The sequence below is a fragment of the Ornithorhynchus anatinus genome, chromosome 1, assembly GCF_004115215.2.
Source record: "Ornithorhynchus anatinus isolate Pmale09 chromosome 1, mOrnAna1.pri.v4, whole genome shotgun sequence".
In the NCBI taxonomy this organism is placed as follows: domain Eukaryota; kingdom Metazoa; phylum Chordata; class Mammalia; order Monotremata; family Ornithorhynchidae; genus Ornithorhynchus; species Ornithorhynchus anatinus.
The window spans coordinates 144,451,650-144,467,436 of NC_041728.1; the positions used below are offsets into that span (position 1 = coordinate 144,451,650).

At 44.0% G+C, this 15,787-nt stretch overlaps 1 protein-coding gene across 2 annotated transcripts in view; it reads right to left on the reverse strand.

Annotated features, from left to right (window-relative positions):
* Positions 1-15,787, reverse strand: part of GNB4 (G protein subunit beta 4) — an 89,078-nt gene that overhangs the window by 5,819 nt on the left and 67,472 nt on the right. For both annotated transcript variants that reach the window (XM_029058119.2, XM_029058113.2), the window contains exons 4-9: positions 15,554-15,660; positions 13,148-13,211; positions 8,184-8,346; positions 7,044-7,110; positions 6,748-6,949; positions 673-889 (exon numbers count right to left, since the gene is read on the reverse strand). In XM_029058119.2, coding sequence (XP_028913952.1) covers positions 673-889; positions 6,748-6,949; positions 7,044-7,110; positions 8,184-8,346; positions 13,148-13,211; positions 15,554-15,660 — 820 coding nt within the window. The remainder of the gene's footprint in view (positions 1-672; positions 890-6,747; positions 6,950-7,043; positions 7,111-8,183; positions 8,347-13,147; positions 13,212-15,553; positions 15,661-15,787) is intronic.

Below are 15,787 nucleotides of genomic sequence, written 5' to 3' on the forward strand. Positions count from 1 at the left end.
TGAGCACCTCAAAAAAAATCTGCATACAGAGGAATTTCTTGAGCGGATGTCACTGCTTTAGATTTTCATATGAACTCCTGAACAAGATTAAATCACCCAAAGTCAGGCACTGTATGTGTAGGTGGCAAAAATGCAATCCTTGCTACTGAGGGCAAAGAGTTCAATCACCCATCTGTTTCATCTCATATTCATTAACAGTTGACTGAAGGAACAAGACCGAGGTGAAATGAACATCAAAAAGGCAAAGCTGAGTTTTTTCACGTTGCACAATGTAGCCAAACCCAAGCAAAATCAATTGCAGAAACCAGTGAGATTTGCACATTACTGGACAACAGATCCTGCAGCATGGCCTGTGGAAAGTTTGGGCCTGGGAGTCAGAGGACCTGGGTTCTTTTCTTGGCTCCACCAGTTGTCTCCTATGTGACGCTGGGCAAGCCAACTAACTTCTCCGTGCCTCGGTTTCTCATCTGTAAAATGGGGCCAAATCCTATTCCCTCCTACTTACCCTGTGAGCCCCATGTGAGACAGGGACTGCCTACAACTAACTTGTATCTACCCGAGTGTTTAATACAGTGTTTGCCAGGTAGTAAGCTCTTAATAAGTACCATAACTTTTAGGCGTTTTGACTTAACAGAAACCATTGAACCCTAAAGGCCCCAAATCGTTCCTCACCTGCACGCTCTCCTTTCAAAGTGTCCCAGACATTACAGTTGAAGTCATCATAACCTGCCAGCAAGAGGCGGCCACTTTTTGAGAAGGCTACAGAAGTGATTCCACAAATGATGTTGTCGTGAGAATACATCATTAACTCTTGGTCGGCGCGGAGGTCGAAGAGCCGGCAGGTGGCATCATCAGAGCCGGTGGCAAACGCGTGTCCATTTGGGAAGAACTAAAAAGAGAACCAAGAAACGGAGGCTTCAAAAATGCAGAAGTCTTCATTTCCTTCACCTAAATGATCTAGCATTTACAACATGACAATATATAAACCTATAAACCGTGAACTCGTCTTAACTATTGCACTGGCTATGATTAGCCCACCACCACTCGCATCGCCCACCGCATCCTCTGCCTCCCACCCCAGGCACATTTCCGCTCAGGCCCACGGGAAAGTACGCCACCAAAGAGCAGGCAATATCTGTCGAGGTACTGCCCCTTTTCCGGCCAATGTGACGGCAGCACAGTGCCCACGCTGTGCCCCAGAGCCGTGACCCGGCAGGTGGTCCCCTCGGCAGCCTCTGTTGTCTTCACCTCCCTCATCTGCCGGCTCTTTTTCCGGCTTTCTGCAGGATCTATCCACCTTGCCAAATGGCCCGGGTAGTTCTTCAGTCAGGCATCTTCACCACTTGTCACCACTGCCCTGGCGGGCATTTCCCTACTTGCAAAGATGGAACCGGAAAGGTTTCCCGATGATTCCCAGAGCCGTGCTCCTTCTGCTGAATCAACAGCAGGGCCGCTTGAATGAACTGTAGGCACTTGAACGGAAAAGATACCTGCTTCTGAGCATCTTCCCACCCTGGACTCTGACCTTGTCATGGGAAAAGGACTTGGAAATGAGCAGAACGGGGGAGCTGAAAACGGGACTCCAAAGGTACACTTGGGGATGTGCCTGTAGTGAGGGGCCGTGGCAGTTCTTAATAATAATAATAATAATAATGTTGGTATTTGTTAAGCGCTTACTATGTGCCAAGCACTGTTCTAAGCCCTGGGGTAGATACAGGGTCATCAGGTTGTCCCCTGTGAGGCTCAAAAAGTCTTAATCCCCATTTTACAGATGAGGGAACTGAGGCACCGAGAAGTGAAGTGACTTGCCCAAAGTCATACAGCTGACAGGTGGCGGAGCTGGGATTGGAACCCATGACCCCTGACTCCTAAGCCCGTGCTCTTTCCACTGAGCCACGCTGCTTCTTAGAGTTCAGGACACATTCTGGAGACGGGAAGAAGTTGGTGGCTGTGGGTTTTTGACGGGCGGATGACTGGTTGAGGGGGATAGGGCCGATCAGTCAACAGCCAAGCTAGGCCCCCAAGGTATGAGTTCTTTGTACATCAGTTCAAAAAGTATTTTATTTTCATAGTATTAAGACAAGTTTTGGAAATTCTCATTAAAGGCTCTGCAGAAAAACCATTTGTACTGCATAATGCTAAAAGGCCTTAATCTCCCTGTTAAAGTGTAAGCTCCTTAACATGATATTTACCAACTGTACTGTGCTCTCTCAAGTGCTGAGTTCAGTGTTCTGCATAAAGTAAGTGCTCAAAAAATACCTCTGGTAGCTTCAAGATGGTGGGGAGGTGAGACATGTCTCAATTAATGAAATTCAACTATTGTCCTTGAGGTGCCTGAGGATTTTCTGAGCTACGGAGGGGTGAAAACAAATGCCGGTGCAAAGGGGACAGAAAAAACAGTGACGTCTGAGAGAAAAAGCAAGGACACCTAGAATTGGGAGGGAGGGAAAGAGGGACGAAAGAGATGCCTGATAAAGAAGTAGATAGATAATGAATGGGAAGGAGATAAGAAAAAGGGGGATGGAGACAAAATGAGATAATAATAACAATAATGATGATGATGATAATAATGGTGTTTGTTAAGCATGCACTCTGGGCCAACCACTGTGCTACGCACCCAAGTAGATACAAGATAATCACGTCAGTTATGGTCACTGTCTTATATACACTCTTAAGGGGGAGGTGGAACAGAAAGGTAATTCTTCCATTTTGCAGATGAGAAAACAGGCTCTGAAAAGTGAAGTGACCCACTTCAGGCTACCCAGCGGGCCAGTGGCAGAGCAGGGATAAGAACTCAGGTCACCTGTCTCCCAGTTCCATACCCTTTCCAGTTGGCTTCCCGTGAAATGAGGTGAAAAATATGGAATGAACATCTTTGAAAGTTTAATGGATATCAGTTATCCCTTGCAGGAATACTGTTGTGAGTGTGATTACTACCTTTGTGTGTCCTGGTTGGGTGTGTGTCTGATTATGAGTTCTGAGCTTGGTCTTGGCTTCCTGGCTCTTTTTATCACAGTATGTGTTAAGCACTTAGTGTGTGCCAGGCACTGGATTTAAGCGCTGGACAGACACAAGCCCATCGAATTGGACACTTTTCCCTCTTCCCTCTTCCCCTTTTCCCTCTGCTCCTCCACCTCTCCCTTCCCATCCCCACAGCACTGTACTCGTCCGCTCAACTGTATATATTTTCGTTACCCTATTTATTTTGTTAATGAATTGTACATCGCCTTGATTCTATTTAGTTGCCATTGTTTTTACGAGATGTTCTTCCCCTTGACGCTGTTTAGTGCCATTGTTCTCGTCTGTCCGTCTCCCCCGATTAGACTGTAAGCCCGTCAAACGGCAGGGACTGTCTCTATCTGTTGCCGACTTGTTCATCCCAAGCGCTTAGTACAGTGCTCTGCACATAGTAAGCGCTCAATAAATACTATTGAATGAATGAATGAATGACACAGTCCCTATCCCACACGGGACTCACGATCTTAATCCCCATTTTACAGATGAGGGAACTGAGGCACAGAGAAGTTAAGTGACTTGCCCTAGGGGCGAAGCTAGAATTAGAACCCAGGTCCATTGACTCCCAGTGCTCTTTCCTCTAGTTTCCGCTGCTTCCCCAACTTTTCAGTCTCTCTGTAGGATTTCACAGAAAAGATACTTCTCTCTTTTCCCAAAAGAGAACAGCTGCTTCTGTTTGCTCCCTGAACTGCATCCTGCCACTCTAAGGATATGTAAGGTAACTCGGGCTTTGAAACCACAGTGGAGACCTGTGGTTCGCAAGGACAGCCATCCAGTAGTTTCAAAAGCAAAATAATCAAATAATTAAAAAGAAATGTTTTTCCTGAAGAGTTTCATTATTTGGATCATTAAACTTGCGACCCACCAGTATGAAACAACAACAACAAAGAGCTCTTCCTTTAGACGGCGACCTTCCTTTTTCAGACTGCAGGAGTGAGGAAATAGCAATGGACATATATAGAAACAACATCCTGTAAAAAATTCTCCATGTTCCCCAAGACGACGGTGGGGGGAGGGGGGAGGAGACGATGTCAAACACCGTCTGAAACCCATCCGAGTAAGCAATGTATACCTTTATCCATATTTAGCTTTAAATAGCTTTAAAGCTACCATGTTTATTTGTCCATAAGATACTCTGTGTGATTAAAACACCCCAAGGCCTGAAATGAAAAATCTGAGGTGAAACGCGTTGGTGTCAACAGAGCTGAATACAAAGATCTGAGTGCCAGGCTCCCTCCCCAGGTGACCTTGCTTCTGTCTGCAGCCTCAGGATTAGAGTCGAGAACCCTTGAGCTGGGAGCCTTTAACCGTGCTCAGAGCCAAGTGGTTCCCCTTAAATGAGCTCTAGAGTTGGAGGACTTGGCCAGGATCCTCACGTTCTTCAGCAAGCTGATTCTTGAGCCCTCTGGGAACAAGACAGCGGCTGAGACTGGTGCATGGGAGCCTCTGAAAAAAGAGTCCGCATGGAGAGACCCCTCTCATCAGAGAGAGAGCGAAGTAGCAGAGAGAGGGACATTAAGGAGCAGAGTATCCTACTGGAAAGAACATGGGCATGCGAGTCAGGGGACCTGGCCTCTAATTCTGCCTCCGTCATTTGCCTGCTGTGTAACCTTGGGCAAGTCACTTAACTTCTCAGTGCCTCAGTTTCCTCATCTGTAAAATGGGGATTCAATACCTGTTCTCCCTCCTACTTGGACTGTGAGCCTCCCGGACAGGGACTGTGTCCGACCTGATTAACTTGTATCTACCACAGAGCTTACAAAGAGCTTGATAGTAAACCCTTAAAAACAACAATAACAATAAAGGGGAAAAAGACGAAAACAGAGAAGATGGAGGAGAGGGAGAAAGGTAGAGAGGGAGGGGAGATAGAGATACTCATGAGGTAGAGACACACCCACAGACTCTGAAGACAGGGTGTCCAGGGAAAGAATGAGAAGCTGGGGGAGAGAAAATAAGTTATATCCTGGTTATTCTTGACCTCATACCATTGACTACCTCAATCCCTCAAAAATAGTAGTAGTGAGGATATGTGAATACTCACTGGTGCACAGTACTAGGTGCTTGAGAAAGTACAACCAAACCATGAGACACATTCCCTGCCCACAAGGAGCTTACTACCAGAGTAGACAGAGAAACATTTACAGATACCGAAGGAAAAACAAGAAAAAAGAAAAGAAAAAATGCATCTACATTTAAGCACAACTGCAGATGACGGGTGCAAATGAAAATGTAATTTCTAGAAAAGGAGACCGAATCTGACGCGACAAGGGACACTGGGAATTAATTGGGGCACCTCAGCATTTCAGGACCAACGCTTGTGGCTTAGGATGGGGGCCCCGGGTGAGAGAAGGGGCACGGCTCTGTAGTATCACCGCTATTAAAATAAGAATTTAAGCACACCATCGTTGGATACCCCATCCTCCTGCCCCTAAATACAAGTCCTATGCAAGTCGGACTTGCATGTAGGACTTGAGAATTAGTGTAGCCAAATGGGTAGGGCACGGGCCTGGGAGTCAGGAGGACCTGGGTTCTAATCCCAGTCAGGCCACTTGTCTGCCACTTAACTTCTCTGTGCCTCATTCACCTCCTCTGTTCAATGGGGATTAAGACTGCAAACCCCATGTAGGACATGGACTATGTTCAATCTGATTAGTTTGTACTTACCCCAGTGCTTAAGTACAGTGCCTTGAACACAATAAGCACTTAACAAATACCATTTAAAAAAAAAAAAAAAGTATACGGTTCAGGATACAGGTCATCTGATCACTGACAGGGAGAGAGCAGCAGAGCTCGGCGACATCTTTCCCATCCGATGGGCCTTATCTAAGGGTGTGCCACTCATCCATATAGGGGACTGGTTAAAAGACATGTCTTCACTACATTGCCAGCATCACCCAACTCAAACCTGGCTCACCAGAGGACTAAGCCTGGATGAATCATTACCTTCCACTTGGGTCAGATCTTGCTACCTGTAGTGCCATCTTTGAAAAGGCAAGAGAGCTATATACAGATGAAGGGCAGCTTCACACAGTTTTAGTGCACATACAGATTCCAGGAGATCTGGGCCTATGTGAAGGTTGCTGGACCCATACGGTCTTAAACTTTTCTTCTAGCTGACTGTAAATGTGATTATAATTTAAAAAAAGCTCGTTATGAGCAGCTAATGTGTCTGTAATTCTGTTGTGCTGTGTTCTCCCAAGTGCTTAGTACAGTGCTCTGCACATAGTAAGCACTCTATAAAAACAACTGATTAAGAACTGGGTGATGGATATTAACAAATTGGTCTCAATGCAAATGGAAAAAAAAGAGCACCTGGTGCTTTTAAGAAAGCATATATTAAGCCATTAACCATTCAAGGGTTATAATGCTAACACAGCGTGGTTCAGTGGAAACAGTCTGGGCTTGGGAGTCGGAGGCCGTGGGTTCTAATCCAGGCTCTGCCGCTTGTTTGCTGTGTGACCTTGGGTAAGTCAGTTAACTTCTCTTTGCCTCAGTTTCCTCGTCTGTAAAATGGGGATTAAGATTGTGAGCTCCATGTGGGACAACCTGATTACCTTCTATCTACCCCAGTGTTTAGTACAGTGCTTGGCACACAGTAAGCGCTTAACAAATACCACCATTATTATTACCACACTAAGTCTCTCAGAAATACTTTTTGAAGTAGTTTTTTTTTTTTAAATATCACATTAGAAAACGCAATAAAATTCACCATAGTACAAATCAGTCACTTACACAGACAGCGTTAATGTCTGATACGTGCCCAGTGAACGACTGCCTGCACATTCCATCACGAATGTCCCAGAGTTTCGAAGAGGCATCACAAGCACCAGACACAAAAGTTCTCATGTCCGGACTGAGCGAGAGACTCATCACATCACCAGTGTGTCCTGTAAATGTGGTGGTCTGTTGGCCAGTTTCGATATCCCACAGAGCACTATAGTTATAAAGAAAAAAAATGAAATGATCAGTTACAATTTCCAAATACTGCATTCATTTTCCCACCCAATTTTGGCACCAACCAAACTCACCAGGTTGTGTCACCTGAACTTGTAACGATTTGGTTGTCGTCTAGAAAACGGCAGCAGGACAAGTAACCTGAAACACACGAAAGTGGTAGGCACCATGTTATTCCATTCAAATACTGGTTCTCAGCCCACAATGATAACCAATGCAAAAAGCTTTATAATTTCTTGGCATCAGATGTTGGAGGACAAACCAGTATTTCTATTTTTTTAATCATTTGGAAGCCATTGTTTGTATACGGATTTAATCACTTTAAGATAAAATTGGCTAGGCACCGGTATTTTTGGAACTTACTGCCTAGGGTGTTCAAGTTGGAACATCAGAACATAAATGGGCACAGAACAGTGCATTCTTGGCAAGATAATTCTAAGAAATTTCTTCTACCCTGCATAATTATTTTCACTTCCCTCAATGCATAAAGCTGCCAACACCATGCGAGCTCGTTCTGGGCGGGGAATGTGTCTACCAATTCTGCTGCACTCTCCCAAGTGGTTAGTACAATGTTCTGCACATAGTGAGCACATAGTAAGCACTTAGGAAATATGGCTGATTAATTACTACACACTTACTGAACATAAGGAAGCAGGATTTCCAGTCTGAAAGCCTCACTCCAGGGACTGTAGCAGGGCACTACAGGGATTCAGAGCCAGCCCCGTCCTCCCACATAGGGTCTGTTTACGGCTCGGACTGGGCCTGAACCGTGGAAATTTCTCCCACTCAGTCACTCTCTCCACTGGGTGGGGGCTTTCCTAGGTCTAGGCAGACTATACTCCAAGCCAGTCCTGAAGCTGTTTTTAAACTGGCCCTGAATTGTGGAAATTTCTCCCACTCAGTCACTCTCTCCACTGGGTGGGGGCTTCCCTAGCTCTAGGCAGACTATCCTCCCAGCCAGTCCTGAGGCTGTTTTTAAACCAAAAGAGCAGCAGCCACATGGTAGGGATAAGCAGCTGAAAGGGAGGTAGAGTTCTGTGCAATCAGCCATCACCTGAAAATCTGAGGCTGCAGGGGCCCAGCTGAATCATTGGTTAGAGTAGCTCCATCGCCGTACGGTGCTGACGTACGGACGGTGCAGAGGCCGGCCATGGCGAGGCCCCGGTAATGGAAAGGGCTCAAGGGGCTGGGAACAAAAGTATAATGAGACTTACCTGTATGACCTGGTAGCTCTCGGCTCACTCTCACATTACCCTCTCTAGTTTTTAAGTTGTATATGGAACAGATGTTGTCCAATCCACCGCAGGCGACGTAGTTACCCGAGGGGGCATATGCGCAGGTCATAACCCAGGAGGATCTCAAAGGAATGGCATGCATCTTTAAGAGAAATATTAGATATCAGTCCTCCTACGCTGATCATAGACAATTATATTCATAACTTGGTCCTTGGAAGTCATCCTTTCTTTATTTTATGGGATTTGTCAAGGGCTTACTTCATGTCAGGCACTGTATTAAGCGCTGGGGTAGATACAAATTAAGCTGGTTGGACACAGTCCATGTCCCACATGGAGCTCGCAGTCTTAATCCCCATTTTACAGATGAAGCAACCGAGGCACTGAGAACTGAAGGGTCTCCAAGGACACACAGCAGACACGTGGCGCAACCGGGATCAAACCCAGGTCCTTCTGACGCCCAGGTCCGTGCTCCATCCGCTAGGCCTCGTTGCTTCTCGTCCTTAACTTCACCGGGACTGCATTCTTCGGATTTTCATCCTACTTCCAGTGCCAAGCCTCAGTTCTTTTTGCTGGCTTTTCCTTTTCTCTTCACCTTTAACTATGAGTAACCTGCTGGGCTCAGATCTGGGGGTCCTACCCTTCTCACTTCAGACTCAATGTGGCAGAAAGCTCATCTGCTGATACAGTTTCAACTATCACCTCAAATCAGATGACTTCCCAACCTGTATCTCTAGAGCAACCTGTACCTCACCTGTTCTACAAGCTCAGATTTCCTTCGGCCCCACCAAGGGACATTTTCACCTGGATGAACTGCTGGTACCGTAAATATTAATACAGTCCAAACCAAATCCTCCTCTTCCCTTCTACACTCCTCAATTTTCCCATCATCTTCAACGTCATCATTCTGTCTCCTTAGCAGAAACAAGGAGGGCAGAGAAGACGTTTCAAGGACCTGGTACAACAGAGCCTCCAACGACGCTGCAACCCCGCTGAAAACGGGGAGTCGGTTGCTGAGGCTAGACCTCCACGGCTCACCACCATCCAAAAAGCTCTCCTTAAGCAAAAGCTTCACATGGAAAGAGAAAAAGGAGGCAAAAGAGAAGACAGTAGCAGGCACTGCAAACATTCATACTACATGGGACCGCTTTCTGTGTGCCCAATGTGACTTGGGTTGTGGATCCTGCCCTAGCCTTTGGAGTGCCACAATCACTCATAGGCGAATTTCATCGTCAGTGGGGTCTTCTTCAAATGCAAAGGATAACTATATTCTATATATAAACAGATGCATAATATATATATATATATGTATAACATTTACACACACACACATACATACATATACACACATACATACATATATATATATATACATACATATACACACACTTGTATATATACATATACATATACACACTCTCCCTGAACCACCAGTTCTTCAGCTTGCTGTCATCTCTAACTCTGTCCTCACATGTATTTTCCACTCGGTCTTCCTCTGAATCCTTCTGGTCTGCCTCCTAAAGTACCGTCCAGAGCCGCCTCTTTTTCTCAGCCATTATGGCTACCCTCACAACACTTCCCAGTTGGATGGCTGTAATAGTCTTCATTCATTCAATCGTATTTATTATTAATAATAACGATGATGATGGAATTTATTGAGCCCTTGAGCATTGTTGAGCACTTACTGCCTGCAGATCACTCTACTAGGTGCTTATTTTCATAATGATGGTATTTGTTAAGTGCCTATGATGTGTCAGGTACTGTACTACAAGCTAAAGTGGACAGAAGCAGACCGGCTCAGTAGAAAGAGCACGGGCTTGGGAGTCAGAGGTCATGGGTTCAAATCCCGGCTCAGCCGCTTGTCAGCTGGTGACTTTGGGCAAGTCACTTCACTTCTCTGGGCCTCAGTTCCCTCATCTGTAAAATGGGGATTAAGACTGTGAGCCCCACGTGGGACAACCTGATCACCTTGTATCCTCTCCAGTGCTTACAACAGTGTTTTGCACATAGTAAGCACTTAAATGCCATTATTATTATTATTATTATTATACAAGCAAATCCGGTTGCACTCAGTCCCTGTCCCATTAAGGGCTCACATTCTCAATTCCCATTTTATAGATGAGGTCACTGAGGCCCAGAGAAGTGAAGTGACTTGTCCAAGGTCACACAGCAGACAAGTGGCAGAGTCTCGATACTGTACCTCCTGCCACCCCTCTTCCCCCTACTGAACAAACAAACAGCTGCACATGATCAACTTTCTAAAATACTAACCAGAGCTTATTCCTCCTCAATTGGATGGATGCATCATCTACCCATCATTCACATATGTATAAAATCAGCAGCATGGCTCAGTGGAAAGAGCATGGGCTTGGGAGTAATGGGACATGGGTTTGAATCCCGGCTCTGCCACTTGTCAACTGTGTGACTGTGGGCAAGTCACTTCACTTCTCTGTGCCTCAGTGACCTCATCTGTAAAATGGGGATTAAGACTGTGAGCCTCACGTGGGACAACCTGATTACCCTGTATCTACCCCAGCGCTTAGAACAGTGCTCTGCACATAGTGAGCACTTAAATACCAACATTATTATTATTAAAACCCAAAACTCAACCATCAACTTCTTCTCTTTCCATCAGCTGATCTCCTCTTTCCAACCGCTCTCTTCTTTCACTACACCCAAGCTCACACTTTTCATTCCTCCCAATAAAATCTCTTGTCTCTCGCTGTCAATTCTCCTGCCACTAACCCCTGTTCCCCTCCTAGAATTTCCTCCCCACTTAAGTGGAGCCAAACTACATCCCTCTTCTCTTTCAAAGGCTGTCTAAAAGGCCCTCCGTGCCAAGGCGTTCACCTCCTTCCCCAGCATGTTATTCCACCAGCTATCGCCACATTCATGTACTTCAACAACCCATGCAGGAGCTGTGTTCTTGCAAGACCCTCATTGAGATATAATGCATTGCAGATTTCACGGAGACCAACGCTGTAGACCTGCGCATGTGCACAACACTCTGGGGTGCTGGATCCAAGACAGGACCGTGTTACTCAAAGAACGACGCCTAATTCCCTAGCAACGTCCTAGAACATAGTGAAAACACGTTTTATGACAGAACCAAGAGTACTGTATTATCTATTTGCTGTTGATTCATTTGTTTCTATCATTTATATAGACTCGCTCTTAATTCAACCTTAGATTCCTCTCATTGTACAGAAGGATAGAGACTGCATTTTTTACTTTGGTCTGTTCCCAAAGCCCAAGAAGAGTGCAATAATAGACACTCAAGTACTGAATTCCTCCACTCTTGCAAATGCTATAGAAAACTAACACTAAATGCAACCCGGTAACTAGAAAAACAAAGACTACGGCCCGAAGTAACCCTATTTTTGCCCTCTCTTAACGAAGTACTCCTTAACACTAGGCAGGGAAAGCAAGAAGGCTCAAGCCTATCTCAGACAACATCGAGGGCTTGCAAAGTAGACTTTAGTTGATGGTTAAGTAGTTACTAAAGTAATTATTTAAAAAAAAAAAACAAACTAGCAAATAACAAAAACCAAGGACTTTCCAAAGCAGAATTCTGTGTTTCTGCAGGAGCTCCATGGTAGAGTGTTCGAAAAGAACAACTGTTCGAGATCAGTACCACAATTCAAATTCCAAAAATACATTAGAACAGGAATGGAGCAGAAAGAAAATCATATTAAAAAAGTGTTAACTGGTCTAAGAAAAAAAATCAAACGGGCCATCACATTTCTCTGAGAGACACGAACCGGTAAGAAGAGGCATTCCACTGCTATGTGACCAGTAATTATTACCAACATCAGCCCTGAAGGTCACATATGTCTTCATTTCTCAGCAAAACGTGGTCTAAGATTAGATTCTTTTTTGGATCACAGTATCTTTCCACTGAATAAATATGTAGCATGAGTTCCTTTTGCAAAGTGTAGAACAACAGTTTCAAATCCTCATCAAAAATTACTTTGGATTGTAGTAATTTTCTAAAATCCTCTACTTCCCTTAAAAGGAATTACCCTGATGGTTTCTAGAACACAAGCTACTGAAAAAGACACAGAATGAAATCAAAAATTGGCAGCTCATTGTGGGCAGGGAACAGTGTCTCCAACTCAGCTGTACTCTCCCAAGTCTCAGTACAGTGCTCTGCACACAGTAAGCACTCAAGAAATACAACCAATCGATTGATTGATCTGTGAAAATCTATAAATGGTGAACTCTTGGCTAAGAAGCAAACAGTATTTTAAAGGTGAACACTGTTAGATTGAAGGCTCCTGGACAGACAGGGGCCGTGTCTAACTCTCACCTGCGGATTCTTTCCCACTGCTTAGTCCAGTATTCTACACAGAGTGACTAGTAAATATTATTACTACTATTATTCCGAGTCCAGCAACTTTGAAAAGTAATCATAATGGATGTTTATTTAAAAGGAAACACCATCCTCAAAAATCAAAGCATCGGACAGTTCAATCTAAGCCATTTCAGAACAACTAAAGCTTTTATTTTTATTTTTCAAGCACACCTCTAAAAATAACAATAGGTGGAAATACTTCTGAAAAGGGGAAAAAAAAAAGAACCTTCAAACCAAAACAAAAATCTAGGGTCTCAGTAGATTAGGAGAAAGGAATTCAAAAGTCAATCTCCTTTTATGTAAACTGGCCCATGCAAAGTCTTTCCAAATTCGAATTTTAGCCGTTATCTTGAGCACTGTGGTTGAATTGTGCTACGGTTGAAAGGAGAATGAAAAAAATCCCAAAACACAAAAACCTAACAGCAACCCATACTCAAATTTTGAAGATTGACACTATATTTGACTCCGATCTAACAAGTAAAATGAAAGCTACATTTGAAGAAAAAGATGCAAACAACAAATGATGGGTAACAAACAAAATACAAGGATCCTTAACAAAAGATCAATGATACGGATGGATAAGTAGCCTTACCTTATTTGTGGTATAACTATCCCAAATAATGAGTTTTCCATCTTGAGAAGCACTGACGAGTAGCCTGAAGGTCACCAAAACACAACAAAATCAATACTAAATCAAAAAAGCATTTGAAATAATTGCACATCATATATTAGCTAAGATCAGTTGAAAGACAAGTTTTGTTTCCCTTCAGCAAAAAAACCTTTTTGATATTGCCCTAAATGTGAAATGGATTGCATTTCAATTCATACCATATTAGCAGCATCGGTTTCAGTTGCAATTAGTCTTCCATTCAACTGGACATTTTAAATAATAGCAATAATAACCATGAGATTTGGGGAGCACTTATTTTGTGCCAAGCACTGTACTAAACACTGGAGCAGAAACAAGACAATCAGGTCGCACTGGAGGCTCACAGTCTAAGTAGGAGGGAGAATGGGCATTGAAACCCCATTTTGCAGATGAAGGAACTGAAGCACAGAGAATAATAATAGTAATAATAATGATGGAATTTGGTAAGGGCTTACTATATGCAAAGCACTGTTCTAAGTGCTGGTGTAAATACAAGGTAATCAGGGTGCCCCACACAGGGCTCATAGACTTCATCCCCATTTTACAGATGAGGGAACTGAGGTCCAGAGAAGTGAAGTGATCTGTCCATGGTTACATAGCAAGTAAGTGGCGGAGTCGGGATGAGAACCCAGGTCCTCTGACTCCCGGGTCTGGGCTCTGTCCACTTGGCCACACTGCTTAAACTTTGGACGTTAAAGCCCGGGATACACATAACAGTTTTCTGGCATGAGGATGGCTGCATTAATGATGTAAGTAACGGTACACCTGAGCGGCCAGGACAATCTCCTTTGGAATACTCCATGATCATTTTTCTTGGCTTAAATGAGGAACATCTGAAATGCCCCCATCAAATACTGGAAGGCAGTGTTGGGTGGGGCCGTGGCTGAAGCAAGCTAACCAGAGGCCTTCCAGAGAGAACCAACAACCACAGAATGCTCAATGGTAAAAACCACCTCATAGATGAAGGAGTTTACCAACTAATATCCTTGATGCACTAATATAATAATAGTGTTACTGCTGGCACATATTAGGACCTTAGTATGGGATAAATAGTGAGCCAAGCACTGGGGTAGATACGAAGTAACCATATCAGACTCAGTCGCTAGCCCACGAGGGACTCTCAATCTAAGGAAGAGGGAGAAGAGATATTTCATCCTCATTTTACAGATGAGGAAATGGAGGAACAGACAACTTAGGTGTTGGAGCAGGGTCACATTGCAGGCGTGTGGCAGAGTTAGGACTAGAACCCAGGGTCTCCTGAATGCCAGTCCCAGATTCTTTCCAGTTAGGCCACACTGCTTCAGTGTGGCATGCAACTGGGAGACTTAAAACTGAAAAAAAACAAAAAAAAACCACAACCCCACATAGGGGAAATGAAAATGGATTTTGAACTTCAGTTTGACAAAGATGTCTTCAGCAGCATGGCTAGACGTAGACTGTTTCCGTTTAAATCCTTTCAGGATTTCCAAAAAATTATAAAACATCGTTTGCATATCTTGGGTGCCAATAAGTGACTGTGTCAATATCAAAGGATGGTTACCAATTCCCTGAAGTTAAGATATTTACCAAATACGATGCTCCCCAGTGTGGCAGATCATCAAGCCAAGTGTCCCTTCTTGAAGCAGCGTGGCCTAGTGAAACGGGCACAGACTTGGGAGTCAGGGGACCTGGGTTCTAATGGCAGTTCTGCCACTTCCCTGCTGTGTGACCTTGGGTAATTCACTTAACTTCTCTGTGTCTCACTTTCCTAATCTGAGAAATGGGGACTTAATACTTGTTCTCCCTCCTAACCTAAGACCGGAAGCCCTATGTGGGACAGACTGTGTCCAACCTGATTAAGATACTAACCTGGAAAGATGCAAACCTTTCCCCAGAGCTTAAAACAGAGTTTGACACACAGTACGCATTTAGCGAATATCATATTTACTATTATTGAAAAGATGCAAATAAAGTTAAATCTGGGGAGCTGAAGGGAGAAGGGCCTCTCTCTACTCAGTCTCAAAACACACTTCCGGGTATTAGAAATGATCTGGAAATAGGAATTCTAGAAATAGGAATACTAGAATATCCAAACTAAACTACAATTGAAAATTACTCACTGTTAAAGTAATATATCCTCTTAAAAATGCGAAAGGTTCAACAAAATTGCCCCAAATTTCCTAATAAAGCGCATTTCCTAAGAGTTGGCTAACCATTTATTTCCTCATATCTGGTTAAGAGAGGTGTTTATCATTACAACTAAGTGTCAATGTCAGGGAAGGGGAAACCTCGCCATGCAGAGGTTTACCCTCTAGTCCTTGAATATATTTTTTAACTTAAAGAGGCCCTCAATTACCGATAAGTACAAACCTTGAATCATATCCCCAGTGCATAGCGTAAATTTTAGCTAAGTGACCCCTCAGTGTACGTCTCGTTCGCATTTGAATTCGACCGACGGAGTCCAGGCTTGCCGTGATCTATTTCAAGAAAACACACGTTATTCTACACGATCTATACAGACAGACCTAAATTACTGACCAGCAGACCCACACCTTAATCTCCTCCAGTTGAGGGATCCAGGAGTCCTTCTGAGAAGGATGGAGA